Consider the following 12149-nt stretch of genomic DNA (forward strand, 5'->3'; position numbering starts at 1 on the left):
TGGTGGTGGGGGGGTGGTGTTACCGTATGTATGCATGTGCGGGTCCATAACATATGTAGGTGTGAAGCAGTGTTATATCTTTACCAGCTGCTGCTTGTCATTACTCATTGATGCACACAGCAGCAGAGGACGGCCTTGGCCTGGTCCGCTTTCCATCGCTCCACCCAGGAGGGGAGCGCTGACATATTTAGGAGTCGGAGAAATGTTGCGTCGCTACGCTTCTCGCCCCTTCGACCCCGTTCTGCAGAACCCCATCCGGCACATTTGACAGGCCCAATTTGCTTCTTTCTCTTCTATCCTCGTCCCCTCTGCTGCTCCGGCAGGCTTCAGGAGTCACTTTGTTCTGCACGTCCACTGTGAAGGCCTTCTGCTGCGGTGCTGCTGTGGTTCTGCTGCGGTTCTGCTGTGGTTCTGCTGTGGTTCTGCTGCGGTTCTGCTGTGGTGCTGCTGTGGTTCTGCTGCGGTTCTGCTGTGGTGCTGCTGCGGTGCTGCTGCGGTGCTGCTGCGGTGCTGCTGTGGTTCTGCTGCGGTTCTGCTGCGGTGAAATCAGAATCCTTTTTATTAACTGTCTGTTAAAAGACTTGTGCACAGACAGAAGAGTCACAGCATGTATCCATTAAAGTTCACATTTATGCAGCTGAGTTCTGACCCGTATCTGTCTTGTCCAACAGCCGTACAACGAGGACGTACATCGAACTCCCAGAGCAGCCCGGGACAGTACCTGACCAACGGCACCGACCCGTACAACGGGCAGCCCTACCTGTCCGGCTTCATCTCCCTGCTGCTGCGGGCCGAGCCGTACCCCACGTCTCGCTACGGCGCTCAGTGCATGCAGGGAAACAACCTGATGGGCATCGAGAACATCTGCGAGCTGGCGGCCAGGCTGCTGTTCAGCGCCGTCGAGTGGGCCAAGAACATCCCCTTCTTCCCCGACCTGCAGCTCATGGACCAGGTGAGTTGGCCGCCGTGTGACCGTTTCTGAGTTGGTTGAACTTGTGAAACTTAGGATGTGGTTTCCCCGGGCTGGAGAGCCCCCGTAGCGCCGGGCCAGTACATCGCTCTGGTTTCTGCTGTAGGACCACCGCCCCAGGAGGCAGCTGGTCTCTCCCACAGACCGCTGCCACTAAGCCGGTCATCATTCATCTCATTTCCCTGCCGTTAGATGTTTTGAAGAGCCCATAGTTTGCTCTTCAGGTCTCTCCTTTGCGTCCGTTTGCTGCACAGTTTGTCACAAGCGAGTTTTCTCCCCAACAGAAGCTCTGCTGCTTACTTGCCTGAAACGCCACGTCTGAGGTCAGAGCTTTTCCTCCGTTACTCGTCGATGTCATGAGGTGACTTAGTGCCTGACTGGGCATGTTGTGCCATCATGTCCTCTGCTAGAGCTGCAGCCCTGTCCTCATAGATCTGGCCTCACCAACCCACCAGAACACGCTGGACTTTTTGGAGGGAGGCCTTAGAGAGACAGAAAACTGGGCGACTTGGTAGGAGGGTGAGAAGAGGTGCGTCACCAGTGTTAGGAAAATAATGTGGCTTTTGAAAATTAAAGCGTGCAAACATATTCCTGTAGAACCCAAAGATGAACTTCTAAACCTGTAAATGTGCACAATGTGGATGTTTAACAGGAGCAGCTGACGGGTGTGAATGTCACACAGCAGTCAAGGTGAACGCTGCTCTATGTGCTGACGTCTACAAGACCTGCTGCCCACATTAAACCACCAAGTGGCCAGGATCATGACCTCACTGGCTTTCCACGCGCTCCTGCTTTAATTCCACGTCCATGTTGTTTTTGGATTAAGTGTATATATGTATATATATATATATGTGTGTATAATGGTGAGCACAAAGTTTCAGGCTGCTATGATCCCACTCCCAGCCCTCTTCCAATGTGTGGTTTATTTGTGTTTTAGCTTTTAATCTAATATTCAAAGAATGTTTATGGATCTTTATCGTTTCAAGCAGCGCTCCTCCACAGGTAGACGAGTGTTTGGAGGACGTCGTCAGGGCCGCAGGTGTTTTCTGATAACAAAGGAAGAACGTTCTCAAACATGTTTTTAAGATGTTATCGAGGCCTCCTGTAATGTGAGATATTAGCATGGAGAGAGCAATATTCTGAGGATGTTTTGGATATGTTGTGGAGCTAACGCTTTGGAGAAAGTTTACTATTAAACATTCCCATAATGTTACACAGTAACAAAAGGAAGAACGTTCTCAATGCAACATTTGGGAAACGTTACAACATTACCTTCAGTTTGCAGAACTTCAAAAACAGAACAAAATCAAAAAGCAGTTTTTTCCTGTTCTTATGCTAAGCTAAGCTAAGCTAGCTAGCCTCTGGCTGTAGCTTCATCAGCACACTGTCATAGTTCCAAAGCTTGACATTGTTCCTTTTCATAAAGCCTGCACAGGAAAACGTCACTGAAGCAGGTTTAAAGTTTTACTGCTCTGCTGAATGGAAGCCAACACGAAGCCGACTGCAGCTTCATGAGGGAACACAAGCAGATTCTTTATGGCTTCTCATCAGGACGGGCAAAGAAGTGAGCCAGGAAACAATTGAAAATGCTTTATTTTCATTTTGCGCTTTTGTTAATCATCACTAAGTAGCTTATAAAAAGAAATCTGTGTAGTTATTGTTCACTGAGGGCAGAAATACGACCTGACAGCCCCGACATCAACCCCGCGCATGTAGATTTACACCAGCTGTAAAGTCTTGGCACAGAGCAATCGCCTGACCTATAAATATTCACATGCACCTTTGGCAGACACAGTCATCGCAAATATGTCATGCTATAGCTGCACCACATCATTAATATATCATTAATGTCAAGTCAACATGCAGCATACATCTGTCCTTTCCCTCTCAGTGAGCACTTAAACCCACTTTATCCAGCCTGTTGTCAAAAGGCTCCACTCCTCCTCCGCCCGGCACAAAAGTCTGAATATTTCTGACCCACTTTAGTGTTTTGCAACTGCGGTCACCTCTGGGAAGCTTCTTCTTCTCCATAAGGTTCTTCTATCATCTTGTCAGGCTGTGTTTCCATGTTGTCTGTATTAAGGCATATTTCTGTCTTGCTGTCACGTCTTCTTGTCTTCCTGCTGCCTCACAATGAGCCCTTCACAATAAAGCTCTGGCTGCTGTTGTCTCTAGTTTGCATTCACTCGAATCATGTCACCAAATTCTGATCATGTCCAAAGAAAGTTTGGATTATTGGATGTTCAGTTCATCTTTTCCACTCTGGATTAGAGACAGGAGCAGGAATGGAGCGTTTTATACCGACGGTGGGAAGAGGCGCTGCAGCGATATACGAGCAGGTCGTGTGTTTTCTGAACATGAAACACGTGAACATGTTCTGGTCGACCACAGCAACACGGTGGCTCTCCTGTTAATGCGTACTCTGCCAGAGTAAAGACACGAACCCCACCGTGGAGGAGGCTCTGTAATAATCACTTCCTACTTCCTGTCTTCTAGGTGGCGCTGCTCCGCATGTCTTGGAGCGAGCTGTTCGTCCTCAACGCCGCCCAGTGCTCCATGCCGCTTCACGTGGCTCCTCTGTTAGCGGCGGCCGGCCTGCACGCCTCGCCCATGTCGGCGGAGCGCGTGGTGGCCTTCATGGACCACATCCGGGTCTTCCAAGAGCAGGTGGAGAAGCTGAAGGCCCTGCAGGTCGACACGGCCGAATATTCCTGCCTCAAGTCCATCGTGCTCTTCACGTCTGGTGAGTCTGAATGTGATTAACGGAGGAAAGACTTTGAAATGTTGTCTTGGTTGTCTGGAACAGAAGTGTGGCGTACGAAACGAGGAAATGTGACATCAGAGATATTATTGGTGTGATCTTTGATCCAGCCTGTTCAAATCCCATTTGCATAGTTTTGAGGGGAGAACCGACGGATCCATCCACATGTTAACGGGTCTGTAACAGGCTGTTGGTACAAACTCGCCCTAACGAGGTACAAGCAGGTCACTGAGGAGAAAAACGGTGAAACTTCAAGACAGGAAATCCAGAGACAGGACAGACTGCTCAGATGTTTGACAAATCAAACAGGTTCTGATCCATTCAGTTCTGTTCTGTCTGTATAGCACAGTTCACAGCATATGTCAGCTCACAGCCTCAACGCAGTCAGCTGAAGACCGCACAGGTTTTAAACAATCCAGAGATGCCTTTAACTCCCTCTGAGCAACGGTGGGAAGGAACCAAAACCTCCACCAGAACCAGGCTCAGGAAGGGAGGCCATCTGCCTGGACCGGTTGGGTGAGAGTGGGAAGAAATGAACTCTCAGAGAAGTCCATAAGCAGATTGAGGCGTCTGCTGACGGCAGAGCACAGGAACTATGTCAGGCCTCTCATTAGTTGTGTCCTCTGCACATGCTTACTGAGGATTACGGGCAGACCGTGATGGGAACCAAAACACCAGCTCTCTGCTGTGAGTAAATTTACTACTGCTCAGGCTGAATGGCAGGAATCCCCAGACGGCTGAGCTGACTTCTGCTGGCACTAGAACATTCTGTTAATTGGTTTATCCTCGTCAATAGGAACACTTAACCACAGGGTATCATGTAAACAGCTTAACCTGAATCGGACAAGTAGCCAATATGTTGTTCTGCACATTTAAACACAGTGAAAGCACTGATAACAACAACAGCAGTGGTTTATCCACGGGTCAGGATACAACCAGCGCCCGCTGTGCTCCATGTAAACCATGCAGGTGCTCAGTTATTGATCATCATCCCTTATCTGTACCAGAAGCAGGTTCAAAGCCAGAAATGTCTTGCTGTGAGGCGACAGTGCTAACCGCTGCAGCACTGCGCCGCCCCGTCATCACTTCTATGATGACGACATATGGCTGGTGTAGATTCACAGCTGAACTGAACACCGTGCTGCTGCAGATCCACTCAGACAGCTGGCCGACTAAAAGAACAGCTCACCATGGTTTGTTGCAACAGAAACCATTTCCAAACATTATGGCAACGTGTTCATTGATACATAAAGTAATGAAAAGCGTGTGACGCGTTCAGCACAACAGCTCAGGTCTGAACTGACACGAGAACAGCGATGGACCGTTTAGTGTCCGTCTCCGATGACGCCCCTCAAACCTCATCTCATTAAAGTGACATATTTATAGAATAAGCCCTTCTGTCTATGAGTCCCGTCTTTCTCTCACATCCTCCCGCTGGCTGCAGCTCAGGCACACCAGCAAACACTGTGACACTGCTCTGCTCTTGGCCAGACACACCGGAACCGGAACCGATTCTGAAGAAGAATAACAACACGCCGCCTTGCTTCCTTTGGTTTGTTCTGTATGAAGCCCTGAAGTCCAGACGTGTGTTTCTTCACCGTGGCCATGCTGAGCCATGGTGGCGCCCGCTTCAAGGAAAACACCATCCTGAGGTGTTAACCACGTAAAAACTGGATTCTCATCAGAGGAGGTCTGCAGTCGAACCAGATGCACTTTAAATGAGTGCATTTTAAGTTGTTCAGGTGTTTTGTTTTATCCTGGCATTGCAGGACAAGGAAGGCGCGTTACTTTAATTCATGACAAACGCATGGATGGACTTCTAAAAATCTGATGGACTGTCTTTTTAAAAAAAAGGCAGCAAATGCATCCCATGATTCACTGGTTCTAGGAAAGGTGACGCACATTTACAAAACAGACACCTGTGTTTGAATGGAGCCTGCACTTAACCCACAACCTCTCCATCTCGGCGGAGCCCGACCGAGAGCCGAGCGAGAGCCGAGCGAGAGCCGAGCGAGAGCCGACCGAGGGCCGACCGAGGGCCGACCTCCGACGCTGCAGCAGAGGCCGTCTCATCGACTCCATGTGTAGATGCTGCTGCTACAGTCATGGTCTCTGCCCTCCATGAATTTGGCTGTAACCTGATCTCTCGGTCCTCCTGTAAAGGCAGCTACTGACCTGATGAGCTGCTCGGCTTCACTGAAACCTGTTTTTTTGCAGCAGCAGCAGTTAACATGAAGCTTTTAACTTTATCTTTGTGTTTTAATTCCTGCTCAGATGGGACTTATTCCTGCTTTTACAACATAGTTTAAGCTGAGACAAATCTGCAGCATTTAATTTTAAATTTAATGTAATGCCCAAATTAGACAGCTCTCTCAGTAATTGAGTCACCACATCCCAGTCAGAGACCCGCTGCAAGCATCGGTTTGACGACGTACTTGAGGGGTCTTGAGCCTCCCAACCTCACATTATGTGGCGTCATATCCTCCCCACGGAGCTGCATACGCGACTAAATCAGAATATAATGGCCTTACGTCTCCACAAAACCCCTGAGATGTGCATTGTTTTGATCCGGCTTATACACAAACCCTGTTGAGGTTGATCTCAGCCGTCACTGGGCTCCAGTGCCAGCCAAAATACTGTCACATCTGGGATCCTTCACCGAGAGATCATGCTTTGTGACCCAGGGGGAAACGGATGGTGAGGACGCCAACACCGAGACGTCTCTCTTCCGTGTTTCTTCATTGCATTTTCCCGTCTTTTTCTCCCCTGCACGGCTTGTCAGGTTCGCTCTGCGTGCACCGAGCGTCTCCGGCGCTCTGCTCTGTGAATGTGGGTGGCTGCCGATCCACCTCTCCCGTCTCTCCCCTGCTTTCATCAGCCATCTCTCCTTCATGATCCCATCTATTATTGAAAGCAGTTATCCACCCCTCCTCCCCGCGCTCCCCAAACCCCAAACTCCAAGCCGAGCCCAGGCCCCAGGACCCCTGCCCCCACCAGAGGAGCTGAATTATGTATGGTGTGTTTCAGTGAGAAGGAGGATTCGCCATGACCTACATAACCCCTGTAGCCCTGAGCATCCCATGTGACTCCCCGGTATGGGCAGATGCACATGTGCGCACATTGGAAGAAGAAAAAAAAAAAAACTGCACGTCTTGCCAAAAGATTCCCGAAGACAATGCGTTTTGTTGAAACGTGCAGACTTGAGCTGTGAATGTAATGGAGGCAGACACGCGCACACGAGACGGACCTGTTCATAAACCTGACTCCTGCAGACCTGGGGGATGACCTAACAAGCTCGGACAAACACCAATTGTCTCTCACCTCCCTCTGAGTCGCCTCCCTGCGCTCCCCCTGTGAAGCCCAGTCCCATCAAGCCACATCAGGGAGCAGGCATCTCAGCGCTGCCACCCCGATCCCTCACCCCCGCTGACCCGGTGTGTGCCCAGGGATCAGACAAAAGAACACGGTGCTTGGCGTGGAAGAGCGCCCACAGAGCTGTCGCTTCGGCACGCGAAGTGGTTTCAGTCGCACAGACAGCTTCACTAATCCCAACCAGCCAGTGACTGCCTTGTCACGCAGGACCCAAAATGGCGGCCTGACCAAAAAAAAAAAAAAAACAAGTCCAGCTGCCCCCCAAGTGGATGGAAATCCAGCCAAAGTGGGAGCAATTACTCACCCACAATGAGGACAATAGCGGCCGCTGGAGGTGGGGAGGGATTGACGCGCTTGATTAAAATATGAGGTAAATTAAATTTTTGCAGCGCGGAGCCGGGCCCAGCAGGGCCGGGTTTACTCAGGGGACAGATCAAAGTGTGAGATGACAAAGGGGGCCGATGATGCAAGGTGACGGGTTAAAACACGGGCCAACGCTTTCAAACGAAAAGCTTGAGAATAAATTGCCCTCATCGAATACCTGTCTTCCAAATGTGGGTTCAGCGAGCGGGCAGAGTCCAGAGCCGCCCCTGAACGCTGAGTGGGCGGCGGCGGCGGCGGCGTACAGTAAAATGTGTCTTTGTTTTGAGTTCACACATCTCTGACCTCCTTTGCTAAATCCCCCGCGCTCTCCCCTCCACACACCGGGTGTGAAAAGTACGGCGCACAGCGTTGCTCCCTCTCTGGGCCGTGGAGCCTCCTGCCAAGGCGGGGGCCGGCAGGAGGGGAGGTTTGGGAGGTGGAAGCCAGAACATGACCTCCAGCTGAGGGAAAGCGAGCGCTGCAGTGTGCTGCGAACACAGACCACAGGGGCGAAGCAGATCTGTATCTGCAGCGACAGCTTCCATTTTGTCAAGTTTGAGCAACAAATCTGTGACCTGAGGACTTGTAAAGGAAGAAGAAGCTCTGCGTTACGTTTCATCGCTCCTCTGGGTCGGCTGTCTTGCAAAATACAAAAGTGTTTTGCTAATTTATTGCAGAACTTCAGCCTCCATTACTCTACTGGTTAGAAATTCCCGACTTACACAACATCAGACTGATAATTCCTTCAGATGTGACGGATCAGCTCAGTGGTCCAAAGCGTTTTTGGTTTTTTCCAGTTCAGACTTGAAGCAGTTAAGAAACGTGATGAATGCCTTCATTCCTCCAGCCGGCCTCCTGGACGTCTGGACATGTGGCTGTAGAGCTGATTGGCTTTGATTGAAGCAGAGGCCTGACGGTATCTCTGATTGAGCTGCAGCTCTTCATTCCTATGATTCATTTGTCTTCTGCAGCACTCGGGTTCAACTCTTGCTGTTTTTTAAATGCACTCCAGAACCATATTGGACATCACGTTAATGCATCTGGGGGACAAAAGGCCGAGCATTAGTTCTTCTTCCCCGTACTGTCCTCTGACTGTAGGAAGCTTCGACAACCTCGATGGAAAGAACTTTCATTAATAGTAAAACTGACCAGGTACCAGTCATTGGACCTGAAGCCTCTGACCCGTCACTCGTGTCCTCTGTGTGGCTCTGATCACTGCAGGATGAAGTCCTGCTCCTCTGTGGACGCAGCAGCACCATGACCAGGACCGAGACCTCAGAACTGTCTTCTGTGCAGCGTGACGGTTTAAAAGCAGAAATCATTAAAAAAATAACTTGAATTTCTTTGATTATTTGTTTCAGAATTTAAAATGTGTATAATCGACATGTCTAAACTTCCTTCATGCTAACAGCTGTTATCCTGCTGAACACACACTTCAGATATTTCACTCCTCAAACTGTAAAATCGTTTCCGTGCTCGTCTCCTTTCTGTTCTGTGTGAACACACCTGCACTAAGTGCTACTATTATTATTTTTATTTTTTTTACTGGTGAAATGGGGCTGCAGGTGTCTCGGTGGTTAGCACCGTTAGCTCCTCACAGCTAGAAGGTCGCCGGTTCACGTCCCGGTGAGGACACCCGGGATCTTCCTGCGTGGAGTCTCCATGTTCTCCCCGTGCAGCGTGGGTTCTCTCCGGGTTCTCCGGCTTCCTCCCACAGTCCAGAAACATGCTGAGGTTAATTGGTGATTGTAAATTGTCCGTAGGTGTGAATGTGAGTGTGCTTGGTTGTCTGTCTCTAAGTGTAGCCCTGTGATAGACTGGTTACCTGTCCAGGTGAACCTGCCTTCACCCTGAGTCAGCTGGGATAGACTCCGCCCCCCATGACCCTGGTGAGGATGAAGGTGTAGAGATGATGGATGGTTTGTTTTTAAATGAGAAATAAAGAGATTTTGATTGAATGTTGTGGTCTGAGGCTTGTCAGGTTTTCTGTGGAGCAGCAGATGGTTTGTGCTGAAAGCTGAAAATCCAAAGATTCTTTCTGTTTTTAGTGTCTGTCTCTGATAAATGGTGTCTTCTTGGCTTTTTTTTTTTGCTTCTCAAACCGGCCGCTGGGTTTTGGGGATGAGAGCTTCTCGCCTGATCCTGACGACATCATGTGTCAGATTATTGTGTGCTGATGTGTTCTGTAGACTGATCCTTTCATAAGAATGAACCCTGACGTTTTCGTCCTCTCCTCCAGATGCTATGGGTTTGTCAGACGTCGCCCACGTGGAGAGCATCCAGGAGAAGTCCCAGTGCGCCCTGGAGGAGTACGTCAGGAACCAGTACCCCAGCCAGCCCAACCGCTTCGGCCGCCTGCTGCTGCGCCTGCCCTCGCTGCGCATCGTCTCGTCCCCGGTCATCGAGCAGCTGTTCTTTGTGCGCCTGGTGGGGAAGACGCCCATCGAGACGCTGCTCCGCGACATGCTGCTGTCGGGCTCCAGCTACAACTGGCCCTACATGCCCACGGTGCAGCGCGAGCGGCCGCTCTCCCTCCACTACAACGAGAACGGGCCCTAAAGGCTGGAGACTCCCACCAAGGAGAAGCTGCGGGGGGAAGACTTCAGGCGGACCTGACTACTCATCCAATCCATCCTTCCTTCCCTCCATCGCTCTCAGCTTTCCCGGAGGAGGCGTCTTCCTCACCATTCCGCCCTAAAGACTGACAACACGATACGTCCCGGTTAAACACGCCAGCCAATCGCACACCATTGCCAATGCAGAGCCTCGGCGGCCCGTCGCGGCGGTTTGAGATGTGGCATGAGACGGGCAGCTTGGTAGGACGGGTGATTGCGCAGTTCACCAGCAGGTCTGTTGGACTCACTTCAGATGTCAATCTCATGAACAAACCAACCCCAATGCAAACAAAAAATCACTTCCTGGTGCTACGCCGACGCTCACGCAGGCTGCCTACAAGCAGCGGCCAATACCGAGCAAGGGCTTTGCTAGTGGACTCCTGAGCCGGAGCACAAGGCCCGCTGTACATTTACCAGTTTTTGAGAAGAAAACCAGAAGCCATTAAAAAAAAAAAAGACAAATGCCAAAATGTCTTGAACTTTTGCAGAGGACATGTTTTATTGTGTGTGTTTGTATTAGCACTGTTTGTATGGAGAGAAAACTCATGATTGTGTTCATATGTACAGTATATCATGGATTCATAGGCATCTAAAGCATATTAGGGTTCAATGGGAAAGCTCAGGTTCAGAGGGTGGGACAGACGGACAGACGGACGGACACGACCAGCCCTGCAGATCTCTTCTCAGCAGCCTGTGCCAAAGCTGAAAGACGCGTATTGTTTGGAGTATTTCTGTGGTCGTGTTGGTGATGTAACAGAACTTCTGGTTTGTCTGAAACTGTTTTGGGGTCTCAGGGGGAGGAAAGTACAAATAAAAGCTTAGGCACTTGTAAATTAGTCAGAACTACACTTCCTCACTGGTTACACTCACAGCACTGACCCCCGATGGACCGACCCGCGTTCTGACTGATCAGAAAGCCCATTACAGCTCCCTCCATGACCTCATCACAGGAGCACGCCGCTCTTCCTCTTCTTGTGTTTTTTAGTCATGATTGTCAGTATTGGACCTTTTAGAGCGGGGGGGAGGGGGGGGGACTAGCTGTACTTGCCTTAGAACAAAGATTTTGTCACTGAGCATTTATCTTATGACTGTGCCATAATCTCTCGTTACCTGTTATAACAGGTCTTATGTCCTGTCAGGAGGGAACTGAGCGGCGTGACGGCGGCCGACTTTCATGCAATCAGTAGACGTCACACATTTCTGCTTTAACATCGTCGGCACTTCCGGTTTGTAAACCTCACGCCAGCTCTTTTCCGGTTCCTGCTGATATTGTGGTGTAGGGAAACCCCTCAACTCGTGTCATGGAGCTTATCGTACCGATACCATAGAATATGTATCACTAACCTGAAAACCTCAGTCTATGTTACCATATTATCCCCGTTGGACTTATGACTGTGACTTAGCGTAGGACGATTTTAAGTTGTTTTTTCTTCCCCTCGGTGGAAGTCAGTTTGTTTGTCTCACATTTCCAACATGGCATCGTGGTGTCAGGTACCGGTATTGGAAAAGCCATCTGGGACCGTAGAAAGCTGTCTGTTGGTGAATAAGTTCACAGAACGTTTCTATGAGTTTGTTTTTATCCCTCTGCTTTTGTTTGGAAATCTGGATTATCCATGAATTCAATAAAGTTCTTTTGTTCACACTCAGCTCTCTGCTGTCTGTTACTGTCTCCTGCTGAGCACCAGACGGGTCACTGGGAGCTCTGGGAATGTTTCTGGTGCGATTTTAAAGGTTTTTATCTGATGTTTTAATAATTTATTGTCGTTTTACAGATTATTTCCCATCTTTGTTTAAATGACAGGTAACTAGTAAAATCATAGAAAAAAGTAATAATTTATAAGCTAACTGTAATAAAAACAGCAAATAACGTTCACACCAGGAAGCTGTGTTTTTACAACTGTTTAAAGTTCAACCATAAAATTCACCATTTTACTGAAACATCAACAATATCGTTGTTTTACAGATGATTTCCCTTATTTGAAAGAAAAAATGTGCATATGAAGGATTTTAAAAAGGAAGTTTTACAGATTTTTTTTTAAACATTCCAGATAAAATCTAATAAAATCTA

The 12149-nt window shown here is 49.1% G+C and overlaps 1 protein-coding gene across 1 annotated transcript in view; it reads left to right on the forward strand.

The window, feature by feature from the left end:
• Positions 1-11727, forward strand: part of nr2f5 (nuclear receptor subfamily 2, group F, member 5) — a 22506-nt gene extending 10779 nt beyond the window's left edge. Inside the window, exons 2-4 of the mRNA XM_008281088.1 lie at positions 672-952; positions 3467-3713; positions 9706-11727. Of these exons, the coding sequence (XP_008279310.1) occupies positions 672-952; positions 3467-3713; positions 9706-10025 (848 nt within the window). The 3' untranslated portion in view covers positions 10026-11727. The remainder of the gene's footprint in view (positions 1-671; positions 953-3466; positions 3714-9705) is intronic.
• The last annotated feature ends 422 nt before the right edge of the window (positions 11728-12149 follow it).

The sequence above is a fragment of the Stegastes partitus genome, unplaced genomic scaffold (genome assembly GCF_000690725.1).
Source record: "Stegastes partitus isolate 25-593 unplaced genomic scaffold, Stegastes_partitus-1.0.2 Scaffold222, whole genome shotgun sequence".
NCBI lineage: Eukaryota > Metazoa > Chordata > Actinopteri > Pomacentridae > Stegastes > Stegastes partitus.